The sequence below is a fragment of the Rana temporaria genome, chromosome 4 (genome assembly GCF_905171775.1).
Source record: "Rana temporaria chromosome 4, aRanTem1.1, whole genome shotgun sequence".
Taxonomy (NCBI): Eukaryota; Metazoa; Chordata; class Amphibia; order Anura; family Ranidae; genus Rana; species Rana temporaria.
In genome coordinates, this window is record NC_053492.1 from 264,474,731 (window position 1) to 264,502,617 (window position 27,887).

Genomic DNA, 27,887 nt, shown 5'->3' on the forward strand with positions numbered 1-27,887 from the left:
TTTTTTTTTTTCTCGCAAGCATTTTTTTCCGTCCGCCGGGCCCGCGAGTAAGCGTTTCAGGCTGACAAGGTGCCCGCTGAGGGACTAAAGTTTCCTTATTTCTCGCAGGCCAAGCATTCCTGCGAGCAAATCTGCAGACAAAGAGGTCTTGCATCCACCCGACCTATGGGGTGGTCGCCCTTGAGAGTTTGCAGCTCGGTGGACCCTCCCTACTTCCAACCAGTGGGTCTTTGAAGTGGTGTCATCGGGGTACAAGATGGAGTTTCTCTCGTCAACCAATTTTTTTTCCCCCCACGCCTTCATCTCCTTCCGGATTGCCGGGCCGCCTTGTTTGGGGCATTGTAGGACCTACTGATGTGCAGGGTGATGCCTGTGCAGGAAAGGTTTCAGGAATTCTACTGCAATCTGTAGTCCCAAAGAAGGGTGGGGTCGGTCCGGTCATGGATCTCATGACCCTCAACAGCTTTGTGACAGCACAAAGGTTCAGGATGGAAGCAATTTGCTCTGTGGTCGCAGCGCTCCATCCGGGGGATTTTTTTTTCTTCCATCCTTGGACATCAAGGACGCATTTGTTGCAGTCTTCATATTTGTCAGGCATCGGGTTTCTGCGGTTTGCAGTCTGGGATGAGCATTAAGAATGGTAGCTCTCCCGTTTTTAGCCTGGTGACGGCACCAGGAGTTTCTCCAAGGTGCTCGCCCTGATCCTGGCCTTGCTGAGGCAGCAAGGGATCGCAATCATGGGCCATTTGGTCGATCTCCACCTGAGAGCAGCTTCCGCCTCAGAATTAGGGGAGGATGTGGAGATCGCCAGTCACTCTTTGGGAGTTTGGCTGGGTACGGAACCTCCAGAAGTCGGTGTTGGTGCCGACTCAATGCGTAGAATACCCAGGCTCGATTCTGGACTCAGAGGCGAGAATTTGTCTCCCTTCGCAAGTTGCAGACTCTTCAGGCTGCGGTAAAGCGTTGGGCGTCATGCAGGCGGTGGTCACTGCTCTTTTGCATGCGAGTCCTGGGTTTCATGGTAGCCACATTCGAGGCAGTACCCTGTGTTTTAATTCCACACTTGAGTCTTGCAAATGGAGATCCTGTCAACATGGGACACATCTTCATTGTCCTTGGATTATTAAATCCGGGTGAGCCGGCTAGTCAGGGATTCCCTGATCTTTTGGCTGAAGCCTCCGGCCCTTCTGTCCGGGAAGTCGTTTCTTTTTCACTGGATTGTAATCACGACTGACGCCAGCCCGACCGGTTAGGAGGGAGTTTGGTCGTACAGTCGACACAGGGTTGCCAGACGCAGGAAGAATCCCGCCTGCCGATCAGTGTGCTCCTTAGGATGATCAGGCGGTGCCCCTCCACATGGTCAGACTGCGGGAACATACAGTTGGACAATGTCACGGCATTGTATATCGCTCATCGTGGAAGAACAAGTCGCACGGCTGCAGCATGCTGTCACTCACCTCCTGCGGTGGGCAGAGCAGAATGTGCTGCCTCTATCGCCCGCCTACAGTCTGGGCATAGAAAACTGGCAGGCGGACTCCCGAGTTGTCAGATGCTGGCCTATGGTCTCTACACCCGGATGTATTTCGACTCCAACGGATATGGGGATCACCTGATGTGTATCTACTGGCTTCTCGACTCAATTGGAAGGTTTTGAGGTTTGGGGCCAGGTCCAAAGATCCCTGGGCAGACACATTTTACGCGTTAGTGGTCCTGAGGGCACAGTATCGGCTAAGTTATGCTTTCCTCCTGCAACTACTCTTCCTCGTCCGCTTCGCAGAGTATTCTAATTACCCCAGATTGACTTTGGCATTCCTGGTACGCTGCCTTGGTACGACTGGTGGCAGATGTTCCTTGGCAACTGCAAATGCGAGAGGCATGGCATTTCACTTGTCCTGCGACTTTGGGTCTCACAAGTCGGATCCTAAGTTGCATAAGTGTAAAAGGCCTTACTGATGGATGATTGGTCGGCAAAATCTGTGCATTGTCACATGCTGTGATTGTTTTATATCATGATTCTATTCAATTTGTTTTGTTCATTATATCAAAAATTTACCTAAACTGTACAAAGAGCTGTTAATTTATGGTCGACCTGTCTATGTGACTCTGATGGCAAGAAGATCAAGCAAATTTGCTGGCACACGTTTTTTAAAGAGAGGAGCAAATTGTGAGGTAAAGCATAATGTTTTGAGTGCTAAATATTTAGCAACAGGGAGCATTTTATAGTATCCCAACTGGATCTTTATTCTTAAAGCTAACCTATCATTAAAATTCACATTTTAGCTTAAAGGAGAAGTATAGCCAAAGCTTGTTTGGCTGGACTTCTATGAATCACAGGAGTGTAATCTGTTTTTGTTTGTGACCCGTTTTCAGCAGAGTGGACTAAAGTCCGCTTTCTACTGACGTCACCAATGTCAGTCCAGGCACCGCATCATCCTGATCACTTAGCGAGCCATTAAAAGCCTCCGCCCGCTCCACAGCTCAGCGCTCCAATAAGCGAGGAGGGAGAAGAGCTGTCTACTGTTCATGGAGCTCTGAAGATTGGCGATGTTCGATCACTCGGCTTTTAATGCAGAGGCGCAAGGGGATGGGTGCAGCATTGGACCCATGCTGCATCCACCTAGGCTAGTATGAATGTGCAAAAAAAATTCCATTTACTTTTAAAAATCAATTTATTTTGAGCAACTAGCTCCTCCTGCTTTAAGCTATCCATAGATGGGTAGAACTTTGAACAAAACTGTAATAAGAAAGTTTGTTCCTTTTTCTCCTTCATTGGGTCAAATTGACATTTGTTTTCCACTGCAGTGTTGAAAAAATTTGGAGCAAAAATTCCCTAACAGACAGACTCTTTCCCCAACAGACAGACTCTTTCCCCAACAGACAGACTCTTTCCCCAACAGACAGACTCTTTCCCCAACAGACAGACTCTTTCCCCAACAGACAGACAGACTCTTTCCCCAACAGACAGACAGACTCTTTCCCCAACAGACAGACAGACTCTTTCCCCAACAGACAGACAGACTCTTTCCCCAACAGACAGACAGACTCTTTCCCCAACAGACAGACAGACTCTTTCCCCAACAGACAGACAGACTCTTTCCCCAACAGACAGACAGACTCTTTCCCCAACAGACAGACAGACTCTTTCCCCAACAGACAGACAGACTCTTTCCCCAACAGACAGACAGACTCTTTCCCCAACAGACAGACAGACTCTTTCCCCAACAGACAGACAGACTCTTTCCCCAACAGACAGACAGACTCTTTCCCCAACAGACAGACAGACTCTCTCCCCAACAGACAGACAGACTCTTTCCCCAACAGACAGACAGACTCTTTCCCCAACAGACAGACAGACTCTTTCCCCAACAGACAGACAGACTCTTTCCCCAACAGACAGACTCTTTCCCCAACAGACAGACTCTTTCCCCAACAGACAGACTCTTTCCCCAACAGACAGACTCTTTCCCCAACAGACAGACTCTTTCCCCAACAGACAGACTCTTTCCCCAACAGACAGACTCTTTCCCCAACAGACAGACTCTTTCCCCAACAGACAGACTCTTTCCCCAACAGACAGACTCTTTCCCCAACAGACAGACTCTTTCCCCAACAGACAGACTCTTTCCCCAACAGACAGACTCTTTCCCCAACAGACAGACTCTTTCCCCAACAGACAGACTCTTTCCCCAACAGACAGACTCTTTCCCCAACAGACAGACTCTTTCCCCAACAGACAGACTCTTTCCCCAACAGACAGACTCTTTCCCCAACAGACAGACTCTTTCCCCAACAGACAGACTCTTTCCCCAACAGACAGACTCTTTCCCCAACAGACAGACTCTTTCCCCAACAGACAGACTCTTTCCCCAACAGACAGACTCTTTCCCCAACAGACAGACTCTTTCCCCAACAGACAGACTCTTTCCCCAACAGACAGACTCTTTCCCCAACAGACAGACTCTTTCCCCAACAGACAGACTCTTTCCCCAACAGACAGACTCTTTCCCCAACAGACAGACTCTTTCCCCAACAGACAGACTCTTTCCCCAACAGACAGACTCTTTCCCCAACAGACAGACTCTTTCCCCAACAGACAGACTCTTTCCCCAACAGACAGACTCTTTCCCCAACAGACAGACTCTTTCCCCAACAGACAGACTCTTTCCCCAACAGACAGACTCTTTCCCCAACAGACAGACTCTTTCCCCAACAGACAGACTCTTTCCCCAACAGACAGACTCTTTCCCCAACAGACAGACTCTTTCCCCAACAGACAGACTCTTTCCCCAACAGACAGACTCTTTCCCCAACAGACAGACTCTTTCCCCAACAGACTTGTAGGCTGACTTCTGATATCTTTTGAGGGCCCCAGTGTGGAACCTGTCTCTTAGATTTCCTGGCTCTGTTCCTACCAACTTTGTATGTTGATTGAGTGTTCATGCTCTTATGCCCCTTTCACACTGGGGCGGGAGGTGCGCTGATAGTGTAGCGCCGCTATACCGTTGGAATTGCGGTGGTATTCGGCCACTAGCAGTGCGATTTTTTTTTTATTTATTTTTTTTATTTATTTTTTTTAAACCCCCACTAGCATAAACTAAGACATAAACTAAATTGAAGGTCTAACGGGAAGCCTGGAATCCTTGCTTTTATAGCTGTGGCTGATCTGCAGACCTGGGCACTCAAGCCCAGACATCTTGTTGCACTGATCCCCAATATAGATATAGGGAATTTTTTAGATAGCTTGAAGTTTTTTAAAGGCAGATTTTTTTATCTTCAAGTGTTGGTAAAGGAAAAAAAAATCTTATTTAAAATAAAAACATGTTATACTTACCTCCACTGTGCAGTTCGTTATGCAGAGTGGCCCCGATCCACGTCTTCTGGGGTCCCTCGGCGGCTGTCTCTGGTCCTTCCCGCAATTACTGACCACAGTCATGCGAGAGAGCTTGCATGGTGGTGAGTAATTGCGGGGGGGCTCCCGTGATACTGCGAGCGGCCATAGCCGCTCACTTTATCACTCGGCCCCGCCCCTCGGGGCGCTACGTCAATCCATCTGCTCTTGCTAATCGGCGGCCAGGCTGAGCGGCGAAAAGGATCTCTGGACCGAATGCAGGGCTTTCAACGGGTCAGGTAAGTAAAATGGGGGCGGGGGGGGTTAAACACTGAAGTTTTTCCACGTTGATGCATAGATTGCATTAAGGTGAAAAAGATTTTTACTTTACAACTCCTTTAATGCATTAAGTTAAACCTGCGTGTAGCATCCTCCCCAGCACAACCCTAATAACCTACCTGAGCCCCTTCTCTCTCCAGAAATGTCCATGATCCCCTCAGCCATCAAAGACACTCTTCCTCCTAATTGGCTGAAACGGAGCAGCGACACCATTGGTTCCTGCGGCTGTCAAAGTCAGTCAGCCAATCAGGGGAGAGAAGGGGCAGGGCTATGTCGGGCTCCATGTCTAAATGTATATACGGAGCTCTGACCCGACTTGGGTGCGCCCTGTAACGAGCTGCTGGCTGAGGGGCACTGAGGGAGGGACTAGGACCAGCAAAGGGGAACTTAAGAAGAGGAGGATCTAGGCTGCTGTGTGCAAAACCATCTGCATAGAGGAGTCAAGTTATACCATGTTTGTTCTTTAAAAATTCAAGCAGCTAATTATTCAAGAAATACCTTCACCTCCCTTTTTTGTCCAGCAATAGACAGAACGACATAGGAGAACTGCAAAATTAGGACAGTACAGTAGAAACCATTATGGCTGGGAGATTATCTCCATTTGGCTACAACAACATTGTAATTTTGAAGTGCAATTACAGGGCTGAAAGAATGAAGCTTGTAAATGGCTATATATTACTAAAATGTATTTACCTCTGGTGTTTCTATTGTCCTATAGGGTGATGTTGCCAATGAAGTCGAGACTGAGCAAATAGTACATGATGCTTCTGTGATGTCATTTACTGCAGGAAGCTATTCCTCCTATGTACAAGTTCGAGGCTCAGTCCCCTTGTATTGGTCCCAGGACATTTCCACTATGATGCCAAAGCCACCAATAACATGTAAGTTGCCTTTATATACTTATTGGAATAGGATGGGTGGTGTTGGTTAAACTCTTAAAAATAAAACATAAATTAACTAGTATACTAGATTATAGGTAGTGAGGTAACTGAAGCATAAGGGCAATGTTTCTGTTATTCCATCATGCCCTTGTGTTCAGGCAAGATGGACAAAGGTAAAGCATCAAAGGAACATTAAAAAGAAAAATGTTGCTCTGCCTAATTCAGCCAGGCAACATGGGAGCAGCATTTACGTAAATGTTTTCCCAGAGAACTGCTCATCGTTGTGACTGTGTCCTGAATGATTGCTAAGAGTAAAACGCTTTGAAACATTCGAATGTCTGCAGAAAAATATTTTCTTTGTGTTGAACTATGATTTTTTTGGCTTGTACTGTAAAGCGAATCTATGAGTGACACCAGACATCTAACATAAGCACGCGCTAGCTGACTGTATAAAACATCATGCACTTTTTGCTGCAGAAAGATCAGTGTTTTTTGGAAATTCCTACTCGCTCACATCTCACCCCCACGTGACAGTGTCTAGACCTGCTAAGTAGTTCAGACAAAGAGCATTGTACTAGAGAATGGGGAGGGAGGTTGCGTAGTCACCAAGTTCAAGAAGTTGAAAAACTGGTACAGGCTGCATATGACCCTGAAGTGTATCTATGGTAAAATTTTGAATTCATATATTTATTGCCATATTGTTTAATTATTTCTACTCTTAATCTGAACTGTCTTGAAGTTTGTAACCTTACTTTGTGAAGATCCCTACACATATACCGTATTTATCGCGGTATAACGCGCTCCCGCGTATACCGCGCACCCCTAAAGTGGCCCCGAATCCTGTGGGGAAAATTTTTTTTGTACTTACAGTTTTGGTGTCTTGCGTGGCGTCCATCGGCGGCCTCATCGGGTCCGTCTGCGGCTTCGGGTGTCCTCTTCGTCGGGTCCGGCGTCCTTCTGCGGCTTCGGGTGTCCTCTTCGTCGGGTCCGGGGTCCGTCTGCGGGCTTCGGGTGTCCTCTTCATCGGGTCCGGCTGCCTTCTGCGGCGTCCTCCCCGCTCGTTTCCCACGCAGAGTTTGAATACTGCGCCGACATATACAGAGCGCAGTACACGTGTATTGTCGGGCAGGCTCGGCAACACTCACGCTCACGTCCTGTACGTCCAGGACGTGAGCGCGGAAGGAGCCGAGACTGGCCGACTATACCCGAGTGTACTGCGCTCGGTATATGTCGGCGCAGTATTCAAAACTCGGCGCGGGTATCGGCGTATACCACGCACCCACGATTTTGCCCTGATTTTCAGGGCAAAAAAGTGCGCGGTATGCGCCGATAAATACGGTACTTAAGTTCTTTGACACATTCTTACTATGCCCTGTGAGTAGACAATGCTGTGTCTAAGAATTCAGAGCCTGCCTTCTGAACTAAAGAGGCGCTGAGAGGAGTTTCAGGAGGTGGAGTCAGTTCAGAAGTCACAGCTTGTAAAGCACATTGTACCATGGCATATGTAGTCCTTAGAAATCAAAAGTAAGCAGCAGAGGGAAGCTGCAAAGCATTTAAGGCGGGTGTCGGCAACCTTGGCCCTCCAGCTGTTTGGAAACTACAAGTCCCATGAGACATTGCATGACCTGGGAAAATCACAGGCATGACTCCTAGAGACAGAGGCATGATGGGATTTGTAGTTTCACCACAGCTGGATTTGCCTACTTCTGATTTACAGAATTGAGAAAATTGTGTTAAGAGGGGGCCAGCAGACAGAAAAAGAGTTTATATTGGATTATGAACAATAACTATTGATTGTATTGCTGTTACAATGCAAGTGTTACGGAATAGGTGTATGCTGTGACCCTGAGGGATTCTGCAGCATCATGTATGTATGGTGTTGGCTTATTGTACAAGGTATGTATTGACCACGTAGGTCAGTGGTCTTCAAACTACGGCCCTCCAGTTGTTCAGGAACTACAATTCCCATCATGCCTAGTCATGTCTGTGAATGTCAGTGTGTTGCAATGCCTCATGGGATGTGCAGTTCTACAACATCTGGAGGGCCGTAGTTTGAGGATCCCTGACGTAGGTTGTCGGATAACGGCTGCTGCTATCTCTGTAGTTTTTTATAACTGTAGGTTGGCTCTATTAACTTAAATTAATTTTCTTAAGTCATTTTGCATTCTTATTTTTATTAGAATCTTTTCATGACTTCTGCTCCCATAGATTTTCCTAAGCACTTTAACTCTGCTGTTCTTAGCTCTGTACAGATGTGTACAATTCACATGGCAAGTCCACTTTCAGTTAAGGAATCCATGTAAACCTCTAGCTGAGAAGTTAAATGCTCTAAGAAGTTTTTGCATTAATTTATTGTTCTTGTACACAGTAATGACTCCCCTGGACAGTCTCAGTTTATGAGCAATAATAATTTTTCTGTTGTCTAATATTGTATTATCTGTTCTGGCAGTGGACCAAGCGGACCCCTATGCCCACGCTGCAGCTTCCCACTTTGACCAAATGCTCCAGAGATTTGGATCGCCCATTATCATTCTGAACCTTGTCAAGGTAAGAATTTTTATTTAGACTAGTGAGTAGTGAATAACTTTTATTAAACCTGGTCATGGATGCTGTGTAAAGTGCTGTATTTTTTTTCTTTTTTGTTAATCATATAGTTTTTTTTTATTAAAAAAAAAAAAACGTGTAATGTAAAGATTTATAGCTAGGAGCCAATCGCACACAAAGTTGTGTTTACAAACACACAGAAATCTGTGTACAGGGAACAGCAATCTGAGTGTTTCTTTTCCCTGAAAAGCAGGCAGAGAAAACATCCAGGTCAGAAATTAAAAGCAGCACACATTGCATATTAAATATATGAAAATGCCGCGCTAAGCTAGTGTCAATGAGCAATAACAAATACAAATAAACAGTATTGACTGTGCTAAATATAGTGGCAAAAAAATTGAGACCTAAATCGATCAAATTAATACAAACTAAAGTGCTAAGACATAATACAATAAAACAACCATAAATTGCATTAACGTCCATATAACATGCTTTAAATCTTGATGTAAAGATAAAAGTGCTATAGTGCTGGTGAAAATCGATAACCAAATTTCAGCCACAATTCCTCCACAGCTGTAGTGATACTCCACATGTGTTCAAGTGACGCCAGTCTTGTGCTCCCCCTGTATAAGTATGCTAACCTCGGGGGATGTGACCTTGCAATTACGGTAGACTTGGTCTAAACATGCCAGCGAACCAACTCTGGGTTCTGTGTAGATGGACCTGTGATATCCTATGCTGTCCAAGGACACATGTATATGAGGACTGGATAGTGTGATACAGTTTATAAAAAAATATTTATTCAACAAAGTCATTATACTCAGGGATATCCCCCTGAGAAAGACACGTCATATCCCTGTGTGATACTCGTGAGGTGAGCGAGGAGACAGGATGGTGTAGGAGGCAGCAGCTGGTCTGTTTGGTGCAAGGGGCACACAATCTCTCAACATTTTTATGCTTGTCAGAGTGGTGCACTGAAGCACCTGTACCATGTAAGTACCCTGCATAGGGGCTTTTGTTTGAATAAATATTTTTTTTAGAAACAGTATCACACTATATCCATTACTCATTTCTCTTAGGGCCAGTTCACACCAGATGCAGTTCCGTGAGCTTTATTTTTTTCTGCACTAAAAATCCATGCAGTGTTTTCCATGTATTCCAATGGCTCTAGTTCACACCATTTCGGTCAGTTTCCGGTGCATAGTTATTGCTAAGCAACTAGCTTAGTGCGGTATTTTCATGTATTTAAATTGTTTATCACAGATGTATGGTATGTGATGAATACCAACAGCTGAATATCTAGTCTCAGATTTAATACTTTTTGGTAGCTCGTAAGATTTCAGTTGATACATTTGTACACATTTTATATGGTTGGGCACGCAGTTAACCCCTTGGTTGCCTCTAGATGTTAACCCCTTCCCATCCAGTTTCATTAGTACAGTGTCGGTGTACAGTATTGCCACTGTATTGGTGTCACTAGCGACATCAGTGTCGGTTAGTAAATAACTCAAATGTCATTGCCAGATTGGCCGCCACCCTATCAGTCTCACTGTAAGTCACTGATCACAATCATTACAGTATAGCATGTATAGCTGTGTAAATTTCAGTGTGTGTGTATATACAATAGTTTGTAGACACTAACCTTTAGAGCCGGTTCACACTGGGGCGGCACGACTTTGGGGGCGACTCGGCCAGGCGACCTAAAGGCGACTTCTAAGGCGACTTTCAAAATGACTTCTGTATAAAAGTCAATGCAAATCGCCCCGAGTCACCCCCGAAGTCGTGCAAGAACCTTTTCCTAAGTCGGAGCGACTTGCGTCGCTCCTATTAGAATGGTTCTATTGACTACAATGGGACGCGACTTGTCAGGCGGCTGTGTCGCCTGACGAGTCACCCCAGTGTGAACCGGGTCTTAAGAAAACACATGTAGCAGTTTGTTTATTTTTTGCCCTAAATGTATAAAGTTTTTTTTTTTTTTTTTTTTTTATCTGTTTTAAACACAAAGTAGAAAAAGAGTTCTTTATTTTCAGGACTATGAAAATTGTAGATTCACACTGAAGGCATCAAAACTATGAATTAACACATGTGGAATTATACATAACAAAAAAGTGTGAAACAACTGAAAATATATTTCATATTCTAGGTTCTTCAAAGTAGCCACCTTTTGCAGCAGACACATCTCTAGAACTGGTAAGAGGAGACTGTGTGAATCAGGCCTTCATGGTAGAATATCTGCTAGGAAACCACGGCTAAAGAAAGGCAACAAGCAGAAGAGACTTGTTTTGGATAAAGAACACAAGGAATGGACATTAGACCAGTGGAAATCTGTGCTTTGGTCTGATGAGACCAAACTTGAGATCTTTGGTTCCAACCCCCGTGTCTTTGTGCGACGCAGAAAAGGTGAACAAATGGACTCTACATGCCTGGTTCCCACCGTGAAGCATGGAGGAGGAGGTGTGATGGTGCTTTGCTGGTGACACTGTTGGGGATTTATTCAAAATTGAAGGCATACTGAACCAGCATGGCTACCACAGCATCTTGCAGCGGTATGCTATTCCATCCGGTTTGCGTTTAGTTGGACCATCATTTATTTTTCAACAGGAAAATGACCCCAAACACACCTCCAGGCTGTGTAAGGGCTATTTGACCAAGAAGGAGAGTGATGGGGTGCTGCGCCAGGTGACTACCTCTTGAAGCTCATTAAGAGAATGCCAAGAGTGTGCCAAGCAGTAATCAAAGCAAAAGGTGGCTACTTTGAAGAACCTAGAATATGAAATATATGTTCAGTTGTTTTACACTTTTTTGTTATGTATAATTCCACATGTGTTCATAGTTTTGATGCCTTCAGTGTGAATCTACAATTTTCATAGTCATGAAAATAAAGAAAACTCTTTGAATGAGAAGGTGTCCAAACTTTTGGTGTGTGTGTGTGTGTGTATAAAATGTAATCTGTCCCTTTTTTTTTTTTTTTTTTTTTGTCTATATAATGAAGTCTAAAACTCAGTGCTAATCAAATGCCAACAAAACTCGATCAAAATGATGGCTGTATATCTAAAACTTCCATGTGCACAAGGTCATCATTGTCCAGTACTGTAACAGTGCATTGGGGTGCCATTTAAAATGGCACCACAACACACACAGTGGGGTTGATTTACTAAAACTGAGTACAAAATCTGGTGCGGCTCGGCATAGAAACCAACCAGCTTCCTCAAAGCTTAATTGAACAAGCTGAAACTCGATGCTGATTGGCTACCATGCACAGCTGCACCTGATTTTGCACTCATCAGTTTTAGTAAATCAACCCCATAGTGTTGCACGTGTTGCTGTGCATTGTGGTAACACAGTAAAACATGCCTTTTTACAGCACATGAATTCAACACAAATTTCATAATACTTAAAGGAGAAGTATAGCTTTTTTTTTTTTTTTTTTATACATGCTTATGTGGATGCAGCATCAGACCGTTGCTGCAGCTGTCCCCCACCATCTCTGCACTGAGAACCGAGCCACCGAACATTACTGATATTCAGCAGCTTTCCTCTCGGATTCTCCACGCTCACTGGAGTGCTGAGCTGTGGAGGGGTGGGCAGCGACCATCTCGGCGGCTTGCTGAGACTGCCATCAATCAAGGCAGCTGATGGATCCAGACTTGGGAAGTCGGGATGAGGTGCTGCCTCGACTGATTGCAGTGACATCAGCAAAGAGCAGACATGCACTCATGTGTCCCACAGGAGAAGCCCAGCCTAAAAAGCTCAGGCTGGGTTTTTCCTTTAACCACTTAAGGACCCCTTCACGCCGATATACGTCGACAGAATGGCAAGGCTGGGCACATCAACGTATAGGTACATTGTCCTTTAAGCCCAGCCTTGGGGTCGTGGGCGCGCGTCCGTGACCGCGGGACTCGCGGACCCGATCGCCGCTGGAGTCCCGCGATCGGTCCCCGGAGCTGAAGAACAGGGAAAGCCGCGTGTAAACACGGCTTCCCCGTTCTTCACTGTGGCGGCGTCATCGATCGTGTGATCCCTTTTATAGGGGGACACAATCGATGTCACACCTACAGCCACACCCTCCTACAGTTGTAAACACAATTGAGGTCACACATAACCCCATCAGAGCCCCCTGTGGTTAACTCCCAAACTGCAATTGTCATTTTCACAATAAACAATGCATTTTAACTGCATTTTTTGCTGTGAAAATTACAATTGTCCCAAAAATGGGTCAAAATTGTCCGAAGTGTCCGCCATAATGTTGCAGTCACAAAAAAAATCGCTGATCGCCGCCATTAGTAGTAAAAAAAAAATGCAATGTAACTATCCCCTATTTTGTAAACGCTATAAATTTTGCGCAAACCAACCGATAAGCGCTTATTGCGATTGTTTTTTTTACCAAAAATAGGTAGAATACTTATCGGCCTAAACTGAGAATTTTTTTTTTTTATAGATTTTTGGGGGATATTTATTATAGTAAAAAGTAAAAAATATTGATTTTTTTTCAAAATTGTCGCTCTATTTTTGTTTATAACGCAAAAAATAAAAGCCGCAGAGGTGATCAAATACCACCAAAAGAAAGCTCTATATGTGGGGAAAAAAAGGACGTCAATTTTGTTTGGGAGCCACGTTGCGCGACCGTGCAATTGTCAAAGCGACGCAGTGCCGAATCGCAAAAAGGGGCAAGGTCCTTTAGCTGCATTTTGGTCTGGGTCTTAAGTGGTTAAGCTATTTTTATGCCCTCTAGACATGTACGGATTGGGGGTGTTGCACTATCTACCAAGTTTGCCACCACTCTTCTAGTAAAATAACCTGTGAAATTCATGTGACCAAGTTCTGGTATTTTGTTCTCCCAGTTACAGAAATAGTAATGATTTAAATTTCAACAATCACATTAAAATTGAAGGGCATCTAGAGAGTAAGACCATTACACGAAGACTCAATGTGATAAAGCTTTGATATAAAAAAATTAACTAATTTCCTTGGCAGTCTTGTTTTCTGTGCCCTTATCCCAGATTTAAAGTGGTTGTAAAACCTTTCATATATAATTTAAAGTGACCTCTCCTTAGGTAATACACAGAGATGATACCAATCCTCACACATAAGTAGTATCTGTTTATCCGCTTCCCTACAGGGAGCTGTTCAAAGTACAGAATTTACACAGCATTTCTCAGCTGCAAGGGGCACGGATCTGATGTCACACACTGCATAGCTGATAGAAGAGCTGAGTGTAATCTGAGACCTGAGTGGAGGGAATGGACACACCCCCTCTACACAGTCTCACATCTACACAAAAAAACATGCACGGCTGATGCTGTTGGTCACCTGCTGTGTGCTGTAGAGAGGGAAATGTAGACTGTCGGAAGTAACTCGTACTAGGTGCTTTGGATTGAGGCATGTACACACTGTAGTATATACTTTGTAATTTTTCATTTCAGCGGTGTGCAAACGCTTTAATATCTTGGTGTTGTGTAAAATAGGGAAACCAGTTATCCCAGTGAGCAAAGTGGCTACAGTGTCGTCATGCCTTTTTGAGAAAAAGGGTTAAAACGCTGATATTTCACTTGACTATATATTTTGTGTTTTCCAACACATGTTCGAACAGGAGTATTTTGTGATAGTGTGGGAAAACAAAAGTGAGTTGCCGATGGTAACAATTTATAATGAACTTAAATGGGAAGTTCAACTTTGTCCTCCCCCACTTTACCACATTTGGCACTTGCGTTTTTTTTGTTTAGGGAGCTGGTACATAATTTTAATAGGTACCCGCTCCCGCTTCTGTTCAAATTGCCCGCAGCCTTCTGGAACATGTCACATGTCCCAGTAGGCTGCAGGACCATTCACAGGACCATTCACAGGGCGCAGCAGGGCTCCGCAAGGAGTCGGTTGTCTTCCCACAGTAAACATACCGGTGAAAAAATATAATAAGCCTTGATCCCTGGACAGGTAAATGTCTTTATTAAACGTCAGCAGCTACAGTATTTGTAGCTGCTGGCTTTAATTTTTTTACTCTCTAGAACAGAGGTCTCCAAACTGCGGCCCAGGGGCCAGATGTGGCAGATTGCTTACTTTTATCTGGCCCTTGGGACACTATTTCATCAACTGATACTAACATTGAGGCATTATTCCTCCCACTGACACCAACAATGGGACACAGTTACTCTCAATTATACCAATGATGGGCAAAATTCCTCCCAATGACTGCAACGATGGAGCACAATTCCTCACAATGGACACCAACAATGGGGCATAATTCCTCTCAATGACACCAATAATGGTGCCCAATGGCATCAGTGATGGGGCACAATTCCTCTCAATGACACCAGCAATTGGGCCCAATCACACCATTGATGAGGCACAAATTGCTCCCATTGAAACAAACAATGGGGCATTATTTTTTCCTAGTGATTTCGGGAACTTTTCACTGACCACTGTCCGGCGCTCGTAATGTCTAAAGTACTGTAAACTGGCCCTTTGTTTGGAAAGTTTGGAGACCCCTGTTCTAGAGTGAAGATGCTCTTTAAGAACCTTGTTTTTTATGTCCTTACCTCAATTTTCCTCCTTTCTATATTAACTATACTGAAAAGTAAAATTATCTTGTTGAATATTTCCGTGGTAAACACTTTGACTACCCACAGTAGATCTGTGTCATGAAAAACACCCATATGTCTGTCAAGATGTGAATCTATGTCCTTTCTGTCTGGGTGCATAAATCAGTAAACACAATAGCTTGCAATTTTCTTGGCTTCATTCATATAAAGATACCAGCAACTATAGTGATTTAGCAAGGCAACCATCTGCATGAATGCCAAGAATGGTGCCCGGATGAAGCAATGAGTCATTCAGCTAATCAGCTGCTTTTTACAGAGTTATTTTAAAGGGTCACTTCACTTTCGAGGGGGGGGGGGGGGGAACTATAGCATATGCAATTGCTGTAAAAGCCATATTTAAAGCGGTATTAAACCCAATAATGTAGAATATTGCAGCTTCTAAATCATTAGCTGTGTGGCTGCATTTGTTTTCTGTTTTGTCTTTTTTTTTTTGCCTCTGTTTTTCACCTGCTGATCCATCTAGTAATGCACCTCCTGTAGAGTGCCATCCAATCTCCAGCTAATACTTAATAAGCAGTTACAGGAAACTAATGCAGCCATCTCATCTAAGATATGGTAAGCTGCAATATATTTGCTTTCAGGTTTAATAGTGCTTTAAAATGTTACAAACTTCCTTTCCATTTCAATCTGCAGCTCTGTAACTTTCTGTAAAATTTCATGGAATTTGGCAACCTGCTTTCTGTTTATTGTATTTCCCTTATAGTGTAATTTCCTGCTTGTGTGATTGGCTCACTGATTTTTTTTTTTTCCCCCAGAAGTCTAAACTAAGATGCAAGTTAACTTTTGGGCATCCTCTGCAACAAAAATCAAATCTTTGGCAAAATACTCCTTAAGGTTTCACTGCTTCTAAAGGGATGCAGACACTGCAGTTTTTCTTATCAGATCACTTAAAGTGCACCAGGAGATTTTAATAACCAGACTCTCCCATTAAAATCTGTATCAGAAGGATATGGTCAAGCAAAAAGCTATTCCTTCAGAGCAGAAGCAGATGGGAATCTGCAACAAAGTTTAACCACTTCCCACCCGTAAGGATATCATATGATAGCCTGGAGTTTTGGTGGTTATGCCAGGATAATGCATGCAGCTACAGCAACATTTTTGACAGATAATGCTCTTAAATGTTAAACCAATCCTAGTGGCTAATGGGTCCCTTTTACGTATGGTAGAAGGGGACCCCCCCCCCTTCTTGTTGCCTTCCGGTGACTTTTACTAGGCTCTTCCTTTCCCCTGGGGAGTTTGGGACTGAAGTTGGTGGTTCCGCCATCTTACCATTAGGATATCCATGGACCAGAAGTTCCTGATCATATCTATGATCTAAGGAACTGGAAGCGTCAAGGATTTTGTCACTTCTGGTTTTGCCCAGAAAACGAGCCATTACTGGATTGTGAAACCATCTGTACAAAACTAAGATCAAACTTCTGGTCCTCGGTTATCTGGTTCTTTATAGTAAGCTGGCAGAACTGCCGACTTCAATCCCATAAATGGAGAGCCCAGAAAGGCACCGGAACCCCTTCCGCCATATGTAAAAGCGAAAGAGCAGCTATTTAGCCACTAGGATTGGTTTTGCATTAAAAAGCATTGCTGGCCAAAAATGCTTTTTAAGGGGAAAGGAGAGATTTGGGGTCTAATACAGTGTTTCCCAACTCCAGTCCTCAAGGCACACCAACAGGTCATATTTTCAGGCTTTCCATTATTTTGCACAGGTGATTTGATCAGTTTCACTGCCCTGGTAATTACCACAGCCGTTTCATCTGAGGGAAATCCTGAAAACATGACCTGTTGGTGTGCCTTGAGGACTGGAGTTGGGAAACACTGGTCTAATAGACCCCGGATGTCTCGGTAAAGATAAGCTATCTCTGCCCATGCTATCATCAGGGATGTCGTCTATCCCTTTTGTAGCAATAAAAGTAATTAAAAAAACAGCGTATTTTTTTTAAACAAAATAAATATATAAAGGGCCCTTTGCTCACGTGCAAAGGCGAATGCATATGTAGGTCCGGCACACATATGTAAAAGGTGTTTACACCACACATGTGAGGTATTGCTGCGAACATCAGAGTAGGTGCAATAATTCTACCACCAGACCTCATGTATCACACAAATCTGGTAACCTGTAAAGGGTTATAAATATTTGCCTATGGAGAGTACCGTAGTAGGCTTATATTTACTTGGCATAACCTCATCTTTTCTATTTTACCAAAAAAATGGGTTTTCAATTGTTTGTGCACTAAAACTCATTAAAGTGTATTTTCCCCCAACAATTGTGATTTGAAAAATCTGTGCTTTAATACCGAAGAAGAATTGCAACGCCCATTTTATTTTATAGGACCACTGCTTAAAAATGTTTATAGGGTTCCAAGTAATTTTCTAGCAAGGAGAGATGTCAGAATCTGCCTGGGTGACACAAGCTTAAATTCCATGTGATGTACAATAATCAAGAGGTTATGGGTTTGTGCACAACAAAAATGGAGTTACCCCTTTAAAGGAAATCTTTTTAAGATAAAAATGTTTCTTTTAACTGACAGATATTCATGTTTTTGTATGGAGTGTAATTTAGTCAGTAATGAAAGCTTCTAGGCAAATATTTCAGACACTAAAATCAAGAGCTTATGCATGGCAAAGACCATCTGTACTTTGGCATGGCATCGTTGCTTTTCTAGGTAATTTGGAGGACTGCTCTGGGACCGTTGGCAAATTCAGCCAAACTCGAGAGTCCAAAACGTAATGTACAGTTCAGATGTTTGTAATTTTTCACTGCTTACATAAGATTCATGCCCGTAATAATTGAAGTATACACAGTGAGCTTATATTGGGAACATGTTGGGGCTGGCTATCATGTTCTCTAGAATGTTCTGTTGTCACAGTAATGTTCAGTGGAAACAAATGCACAGTGGAAGTACAAATCATTCAGAACTTTCTACTGCTTGACAATTTACCTTTTTGTTTCTTGCTCAGTATTAATGTTGTAGGATTGTTGTCCTGCTAACATAAGGCAAGTATGAGAAACCTAACAAAAAAACATCACTGTTTTTGAATCATCATCTACTTTAAAAATGGGAAATAAATCTTGTTGCTTCTTCTTAATGCAAGGTTTGGTTATACACGTGACGGCACCACAAAAACTAGTCATTTTACTCATCTAAATGTGATAATTTACATACAGATGTCTCACCAAGAATAGATGCTGTGATATTATCCCACCATTATACTAAATTAGTAGGTTCAGGACAAGTAACGCTTATTTGCAGATGTTTCAGCCAACAGATATAGTATGTATGCTACTGTGGAAGTTAATTTAACATTTTAGATTAGGGTTGGAGGTAAACATTCATTCCCCACACAGGCCAATGTTTCCGCTGGTTTAACCGCTTTTAACCAGATTTAATTCTAAGAACAGCCAAATAGATCAAGGTCAACCAAAACTTTCAAACCTTTTGTAGGATTGGTAGAAAATGTGGGTGGTTGGTGTAATTCATTCTTTCTCTTTCGGTCATGGACGGACACAGCCTTAATCTTGACTTAGTGGGTATTGGCCTTCCTTTAGGAGTTGACTAGGCAGAAACTTATATAAAAGGTTAATTTATCATACACACCCTATAGCCCTGCCCAGGTATAACCCCTCTCTGCATCTCGCAGATCAGTTTTTTTTCTGCCTAGTTTCAGGAGAAGACATGGCTCCCTTCAGGCCCATGGCTTGAAGGCTGTTGGTTCAAGATTCTGGATTTTTATTTTTTTCCTGCGATCTTCGATCAACTGCCGACTGAGCGACAGGCTGGATCCTAGATCCTTGTATTCTTCCCAGTTTCGGCCATCGAGCGTGTGCCGACCGTAGCTGCGCGCTGGGTCGTCCACGACATGCCCGTCGCTCTACGAGTGGCCGGTGAGCTATGCGCTCCAGGGCTTGCATAAAGACCGGTCTACAGGGCCGAGTCGCAGTAGCCTGGCCGACAGTCATCTCTGTTACCATGCAGAAGATGCACTGTCCAGGATGCTTCAGCATAAAACCACAAAACGGCCATTTTCTTGTAGCCACACTGTTGGCCTCTACTTAGAGCCAGGGGGCCATACGTCTGGGGTCTATATGCACTACGGCGGCCATTTTCTTGTAGCCGCCCAGTGCTGAAGGTGTTGCTCACACAGCGCCCAGGGGGGGGCGGCTGTACGGCGTCTCCCGGCTGCTCAGCGGCCTGTGGGCCCCAAGAAGGGCGCTTAGAACGGCTATCCTTCGGCAGCATTTCCCCATGAAACTGGGGCCTCTAGCGTCCCGCTCGGCGGCCATTTTTTTGTAGCCCATGCAAGTATTACAGCACTGGTGGCCATGCTTTTGGGGCCTCAGTATGCTTGACGTCTAGCGCCTGAGTGGTGGCCATCTTATAAATCAGGAGCCAAACAGACACACGCTGCTGACTAGCAAAGCTGATAAGGACAGCAGCCTTGTTGATAACAGCCATTCAGCAGACTGACAGTTATATTCAGCGGACAAGAAGCGCCTCAGCTAGACGGCACTGCTGGTTCCAGGGTGATGAGTCTTCTAGGGGGGTTCCCCTCATCTCTGCTGCAGTTAAAAGGGTGGGTTGTCCACCTTGCTTGGAATCCCCGTGTCAAGCGTGTGGGCTGCATTGCGTCAGAAACGGACATTTTTTCCCCCCTGAAACACCTGAGCTGGCAATTGATGCCCCTGCACCCTATGTATCGGTGGATGCTATGTCGGCAATCCTAGATGCCTTCATTGCCAAGGTGGAATCAGTGTGTGGAAGAACGGGGGCTAGAAAGCGCCCCCTCCCCCCGCCATCTTCTGGACTCAGATACGGAGCCAGGTCTAGCTACCACTCAGGACCTTGACTCTGAGGTATCTGACGGTGCAGACCTAGAGCGGCCAGACAGTGAGGATGACTCTGGACCAGGTCAGCTCATGAGAAGGCTCTGGTGAGTGACCTTATCACTGCAGTGCGAGATACCCTAAAAATAGAGGGGTCTGTAGAATCAACAGAAGCGCTGGTCCCCTTTGGGTTCCGTAAGGCAACCCGCACTGCTAAGGTGTTCCCTTGTGTCTTATTTAGACAAACTTTTATACAAGGAATGGGACAGACCACAAAAAAAAATTGTACCTAAAAACCTAGCGGTACGTTACCCACTGGAGGAGGGTTTCTTAAAGAAATGGACCTCGCCCCCCATAGTGGACCCTCCTGTGTCCAAACTAAACAAGCTTACCACCCTTCCGGTGGAGGGGGGACTCCTGCCTTCAAGGACCCAGCAGACAAGAAGGCAGAGTCGATATTCCGTAACCTATACACTGTAGTAGGTTCATCGGTACGCCCAACCATAGTTGAGGCGCTGGTGTCCCACTTCTACTTTGGTTGTAGAATTGGTCGGCGGACCAAGCTTCCAAGAATGCCCTAATGGACCTGCCCTTTAAAGGCGACAGACTCTTTGGAGCTTGCCTGGATGACATTAAGGATGCCACAGGAGGTAAGAGCACCTTGCTCCCTCAGACCTATAAGGGGAAGGAGCCACGTTGGCGACAGGTGCCCTTCTTTACCGCACTCGAGCCTTTTTTTCGCCCGCCCAGCGCTGCAAGAAGAATACCACAGGCCAATAAACACCTGCTCAGGGACAGTGGCGTCCCTGGCTACGCAAACCCGTTAACAAGACCACGTCCGCATGAAGGTGCGCCCCCACCCATCCCTTGGGTGGGGGGGACGTCTTCGCAAATTCGCGACCCGGTGGACATCTCGGGTCCACGACCGTTGGGTTCGCAAGGTAGTCTCATCAGGGTACAAGATAGTGCTCCTATCTTGCCCACCAAACAGATTTTTTTTCCTTCAACCTCCAGCTACTTCCAGCTCCTCGGACCTGCTGGAACGCGGGGTGGATTTTCCCTGTCCTAGTACAGGATCAGTTTCAGGGGTTTTACTCCAATCTGTTCGTTGTACCAAAGAAGGAGGGCGTTCGTCCTATCCTGGACCTCATTGCCATCAATTGCTTTGTGAAGGTACAAGGATTCCAGAGGGCATCAATCCGCTCTGTTGTTACTACCCTCCAGCCAGGGGACTTTCTGGCATCCTTAGGCATTCCTGATGTCCATCTACATGTCCCCATATGCACAAAGCATCAAACTTTTGCGGTTGGGGAAGACGACTATTAATTTGTGGTTCTTCCCTTTGGCCTGGCATCGGCACCAAGGGTGTTCAAGGTGCTTGCCCCAATTTTCGCCCTACTAAGACAACGTGGCAACGCTGTGGTGGGCTACTTGGACAACCTGCTTCTGAGGGCCGCTTCAGCCTCAGAATTAGAGGTGAGCGTGTCTATAACATCAGACCCTCAGACACTTGGGTGGCTACTGAACATTCAAAAGTCAGTAATGGTAATGACTCAACGCCTAGTGTATCTGGGATTGATTCTGGACTCCTCAGAGGCAAAGGTTTGCTTCCCTGTGGAAAAGTTGCAGACCTTCGGGCTGCGGTGCGGTAGTTGACATCCCAGAAGGGTCGTCACTCCACTTTGCATGTGAGTCCCGGGCCTCATGGTGGCCTCCTATGAGGCGGTACCATAGGCGCTATCTCACACGAGTGCTACAGAAGGAAAATTCTGTCCAGATGGGACAAGTGCCCATCATTCCTGGATTATCAGCCACCTGGTCAGGGCCTCCCTGGTGTGGTGGCTGACCTCACCGGCACTTCTGTCCGTGAAGTCGTCCCTTCCTTATCACTGGATAGTCATCACGACGGACGCCAGCCTTACCGGTGGGGGAGTCTGGGGGGTTTAGTCGACCCAGGGTTGCTGTTCTCCAGAGTATTCCCATTTGCCGATCAAGGTCCTGAAACTTCGGGCGATCAGGCTGTGCCTCTCCACATAGTCTCAGAGGCTACGAGGGCGTCCAGTCAGGATCCAGTCGGACAACGCCACGGCGGTGGCATATGTCAACCATCAAGGAGGAACAAGTAGCTTGGCTGCAGCGTCAGAAGTCGCTTACATCATAAGGTGGGCGGAAAGGAGCATATCTGCACTGTCGGCCATATACATTCCGGGTGTGTTAAACTGGCAGGCGGACTACCTGTGTTGGCAGATCCTGGACCAAGGAGAATGGTCTCTGCACCCGGAGGTGTTTCAGCTCCTTTGCCCAAGATGGGGCACGCCAGACATAGATCTGGCGTCTCGACTCAATCGGAAGATATTGAGGTTTGTGACCAGGTCAGGAGACCCATGGCCGAACACGACAGATGCGTTAGTGGCGCCGTGGAGTCAGTACCAGCTAATCTATGCCTTCCCTCCTCTAAAGCTTATGCCTCTTCTGCTTCGCAGAGTGGAGGCATACGGGATTCCTATGATCCTAATTGCTCCGGATTGGCCTCGGTGTCCTTGGTACGCCAATCTAGTGCGGCTAGGTGCAGACGTCCCTTGGTGTCTACCGCTGAGAGAGGACCTGCTGTCACAAGGTCCCATACTGCATCCTGCTTTACAGTCGCTGGCTTAACGGCATGGCTATTGAAAGCCAGGTACTAAGACTGGGGCCTGTCGGATTCTGTGATTCCCACCATGAGGAAGGCTCGGAAGTTATCCTCTAGGAGGATTTATTATCGCACTTGGAGAGCTTACTTAGCTCTTTGCGAGGAAATGAAGTGGAATCCACTTACTTATTTTGGTTGAGGGACAGATATCTGCCCTGGCTGTTTTCTTTCAGCGACCCCTGGCGACTCACTCTCTAGTGAGAACATTTCTACAGGGGGTTCGGCAGGTGGCCCCTCCAGTCTGTCCTCCACTACCTCCGTGGGGATTTGAATGGAAGACGCACCTTGGCGTCTACCGCTATGAGAGGATCTGCTGTCGCAAGGTCCCATAGGTCATCCTGCTTTACAGTCAATGGCTTAACGCCATGACCTCTAGGTGCCTCAGAACTACTGTTGAGAACATTAGGGAAGTTCCCTTGTTGACACTTCTCAGAAAGTGGTCCTTTTAGTGGCTGTTATGTCAGCTAAGACAGGTTCTGAGCTGGCAGCCTTGTCATGAAAGGCTCCCTATCTGATCTTCCACAAGGATAAGATGGTGCTGCGTTCCTAAGGTCATTTCAACCTTTCATCTCAAGGAAGACATTATACTGCCATACTTGTGTCCTCATCCGTCGAATCTTAAGGAGATGATGTGGCATTCCTCGGACGCTGTCCGAGCTCCGAGAATATACTTGTCTGTTACTACTTCGTTACGGAGTTCAGACTCAGTTTGTTTCGGTGGCTGGTCCCAAGAAGGGCCCAGCGGTCTCATCGGCCACCATTTTGAGGTGGACTCGACAGATCCTGATCAGGCTTACGCCATAAAGGGTCGGGCGCCTCCCTATCACGATGCATTCGACCAGGGCAATGGTGCCTCTTGGCGTTTCTGACATCTAGTGTCTGTTTCCCAGGTGTGTAAGGCGGCGTAAACTTTACAAGTTGATGTGAGTGCATCTTCGGATGCTTCTTCGGCCACAAAGTTTTGCAAGTGGCTGTTTTAGAGTTACAACTCAGTTGAGGAGCTCTGTTTTAGGGTGAAGTTTAATTTTTTTGCTGTTTCCACCCCTCATTTTGACACTGCTTTGGGACGTCCCACTAAGTCAAGATTAAGGCTGTGTTTGTCCATGAACGAAAGAGAAAATAGGATTTTATGCTCACCGTAAAATCTCTATCGGAGTTCATGGACGGACACGGCACCCTCCCCTCCTTTTTATGTTTGTACTACTTTTTGACAAACTGATCTGCGAGATGCAGAGAGGGGGGTTATACCCAGAGTGCCCGCCCCCTGGGTGGGGCTATTGGGTATGTATGATAAGTTAACCTTTTATATAAGTTTCTGCCTAGTCAACTCCTAAAGGAAGGCCAATACCCACTAAGGATTTTATGCTCACCGTAAAATCTCTAATTTTTGGTTGAGCTGGCACTTGAAAGCCAGGTAAAAATATCTGGCATTCCCTTAATTGTCATGATCGTAAATATAGTGAACCCACAGGTGTGTGGGATCCTCCAGTACAGGGAGTCTGAGGGCCAGCTGGGTTGTTCCACCAGAGATGCCCTCATGGAGGCTTGGGACTTGGCTGGACGCCGACCCCAGCTCACAGCTCCTAGGTTCACCCTGCTCTAATGAAAGAAGTCTAACCTGCACTAGCAGAAATAGTCAAGCTCAGATTACTACCATTGGCAGTGGAGAGGACAGGAATCACGTGGTAAAGAGGAAATGAGGACACTGGGCCTCACTGGGGAAATTGAGTACATGGTTCTGGAGCATGTAGGGTGAACAGCAGACCAGGCAGCAAGACTGCAAACCACACTGAAGCAAGCAGGGTCATGGGTCTGGAATAGCCAGATAAACAGTGGCATGAACCAGGCAGCAAGATTGAAAATTATGGTACACCAGAGCAAGCAGGTATAAAGTGTTGGGAGAGCACTGGACAAACAGTGGGCTGTTAAAATAACATGCCAACCACTATTGGGGATTTAACCGTTCCAGGTTTGACATTGATATTCCGGCAGATTTTCCTGGACCCCACCAACTTTCTAGACTTAGCGCATGTCCACTGCCACTGTATTCTTATTTGGTGGTCTGTATATGTAGTTTTTCTGAGTTATGTTGCCACTCTAAACCCCTGTGTGGGCAGTTTATATGCCTTTCTGTTCTTTTAAAAATTTGAATAAAAAAATTTATACCGAAAATAACACTCCAACCTTGAATGAAGTCTGGAACACAGGTATCTTTTAAACGGCTTTTTTACAAATTTCTGATAGATTAGTCTTGTATGCATGCATGCTCAAACTCTGGTTTGCTTCTCTATAAAAGGGCAATTGGCTGTCAGTAATCAAGACATTTTGGGAGATTTTTTTTTAATTGGTAGCAGTCAGTGATCGAGTAAATTTGTTCTGGTGTTATCGTTTTGAATGTTTGCTTTATCAAGTTTTTTAAACTGTGTTCACAAAGGTATTGGAGTGTCAACCAAAGTTTTTTTTTTTATTTCTGCCTTCTGAGAAGAAAATTGGACTGTGATGAAATAATTGCATACGTGCCAATTAAAACCACAAGATGCAGAATTTATGTAAACAAGAAGTAAAGCACTAAAATAGTTGAAATAAAAGATACTTAACAAATTTTTTTTATAGACTCGGTTGTCAAAGGCAAACTGCAAGGCTTTTGCTCACCAGGCTCTGACATGTGACTTGTGAAGTGCTTTATTTTTATTTTTTTAACTTGCCAATTGTACGGTGGATGAAAATGTGCCTTTTTATAAACTATTAATGCATTTAAGTACAAATTGAAATTCATGACTCTCTGTTGGGAACAAACTTTATATATAGCTAATTTTCTGCAATTAATAATTGTGGACTTATAATTGGACTTAGGAGGCCAATGGTGTTTACCAACAAGTGCTGGAAATTTGATTCGTGCTGTGTCTGAAAGTCATATTTAATTACAGGATAATCTCCTTTTCATTCTTTTTTTTTTTTTTTTTTTTCCTCTCACTCTTTCTCCTCGCACGCTCTCTATTCTCCAGCCTTGCCTGTTTTAAGGGCTTGTTGCACCATAATTTCTGCATTCCAAATGCATTTTTACATATACATTGATGTGCGTTTTTGACACTCGCAAATTTATTTATTTTCTCATTGAGGACAATGTGCTTTCCTGTGTTAACATGGGTTTTGATGCGTTCCTGACAAAAAAAATGCAGCAGGTTGTACTTTTGTTGAAAGCACGGAAATAAACTGCACTGGAAAGCATCTGTTGTGAACCGGTACTAAATGTGGCACACTTTTGCTAGTTGTTGGTTATTTTGAAAAGCTTTTTACTTTTTTTTTTCTTGCATTACAAATGCATGCTAAACTCCTCTAAAAACCGGTGTTTGCATGGACACAGGCTGACATGTAGGGGCACTTAGAGGCAGAAAAAACAGACACCCCCAAAAGCAGGGTTAAAAATGTCCAAATGCGTAAGGCCTAAGGCTTGGTTCACACTGCTGTCAATGCAGGGCAACTTTGTCAGGCGATTTGAGTACTACTTGATGTGACTTTGAAGAAAATTAGAAGCAACTTATGGGAAATGCCTGGGTAATCTTCCTGTCGGATCCAATATAAATGAGTATCCAAATTGGAGGCGACTTCCATTAAAGTCTACGGGCACAAGTCTGATAGAAGTCATCTTGAAGTAGTACAGGAACATTTTCTAAAGTCAGATGGCTAGATTCAGGTAGCCGGGCACATCTTTGAGGCGGCGTAGCGTATCGTATTTACGCTACACCGCCGTAAGTCAGAGAGGCAAGTGCTGTATTCACAAAGCACTTGCCTCCTAAGTTACGGCAGCGTAAATGGGGCCGGCGTAAGTGTGCATAATTCAAATGATGAGGGGGCGTGTTTTATATAAATGATTGGTGACCCGACGTGATTGACGTTTTTACGAACGGCGCAAATTTCGAACCGGGAACGACGGCCATACTTAACATTGACTAGGCCAGCTATTTGTTCGACTAACTTTACGCCGGAAAAAGCCATACGTAAACGACGTAAAAAAATGCGCTGGGCGCACGTACGTTCGTGAATCGACGTATCTAGTCATTTACATATTGTACGCCGAACTCCACGGAAGCGCCACCTAGCGGCCAGCGGAAAAATTGCACCCTAAGATACGACGGCGTAGGAGACTTGCGCCACTCGTATCTTAGCCTAATTTAAGCGTATGTGATTTCCAGAATACGCTTAAATTTAGGACGGTGTAGATTTAGAGTTACGTTGGCGTATCTACTGATACGCCGGCGTAACGCTATCTGAATCTGACTAAGAGTGACTTCAGTATTGCTAATTAAGACAGCTCTCCTTGACTAACATTGGACTTCACATGTCACACAACTTGGGAGTCTTACAAGTCTGATCCCAAGTTGCCGCAGTGTGAACCAAGCCTGTGAGACAATCTATTTATTTAAATTCTGAATCTTGCTAACACTTTTTAAGCAGTAACAGCAGCAGATTTATTTTCACAATTTTTTAAAACAAAAATATGAATATTGTAAGCATCCATGTCAGTGTTACATGGTTTATCCCAACCTCTGTAACTGAAACCTTGGCGCACCGCCTTCCTGTGTAATGCTGGTGTGAACCAGCCCTCAGGCCTGGTTCACATCAATGCAGTTTCTGGTGGCTGCATTTGCTCTGGTACAGCAGTCCATTCATTTGAATGGGCTGCTGTACTTCCAGAAAATGCAGCAAAAAGGTCCCTGCACCTTTTTCCAAAATACGCAGGTGCAAGGAAACCACATAGCACAGTGCTGTTCCCAATAGGAGAAACCGTGCTGTGGTTTCCAGTCCTTTAGGAGTAATGTCACCCCACGCATCTCCTAAGAAGCAGTACCTGCTCAGATGTAAACCTAGCCTTTCTGGATTAACCAGTAATAAACTATGTTACAGAGGGGACCTGGAAATACAAAAATTGCTGTGTTAACACTGTAAAAGTATTTTCCATTAGCATAACTCAGTATCTATTACACATACTGTATCATTTCATCAAGTCACTAGAATATTTTTTTACGTAAAACACTTTTCTTGCCAAAAATGTGATAAAATTGTTATGGCAATGCAATTATACAAATTCATAAAGCTTACCTAGCCATTTATGATAATGCAGCTCCTGAAATTTATAGTATTAATGTTCCACTATGACTCATGCATTGTCATGGAAACTGTCTATGTGTAG

At 44.8% G+C, this 27,887-nt stretch overlaps 1 protein-coding gene across 4 annotated transcripts in view; it reads left to right on the plus strand.

The window, feature by feature from the left end:
• Positions 1 to 27,887, plus strand: part of FIG4 (FIG4 phosphoinositide 5-phosphatase) — a 432,686-nt gene that overhangs the window by 168,539 nt on the left and 236,260 nt on the right. For all 4 annotated transcript variants that reach the window (XM_040350224.1, XM_040350227.1, XM_040350225.1 and 1 more), the window contains 3 exons: positions 2,069 to 2,169; positions 5,886 to 6,048; positions 8,498 to 8,595. In XM_040350224.1, coding sequence (XP_040206158.1) covers positions 2,069 to 2,169; positions 5,886 to 6,048; positions 8,498 to 8,595 — 362 coding nt within the window. The remainder of the gene's footprint in view (positions 1 to 2,068; positions 2,170 to 5,885; positions 6,049 to 8,497; positions 8,596 to 27,887) is intronic.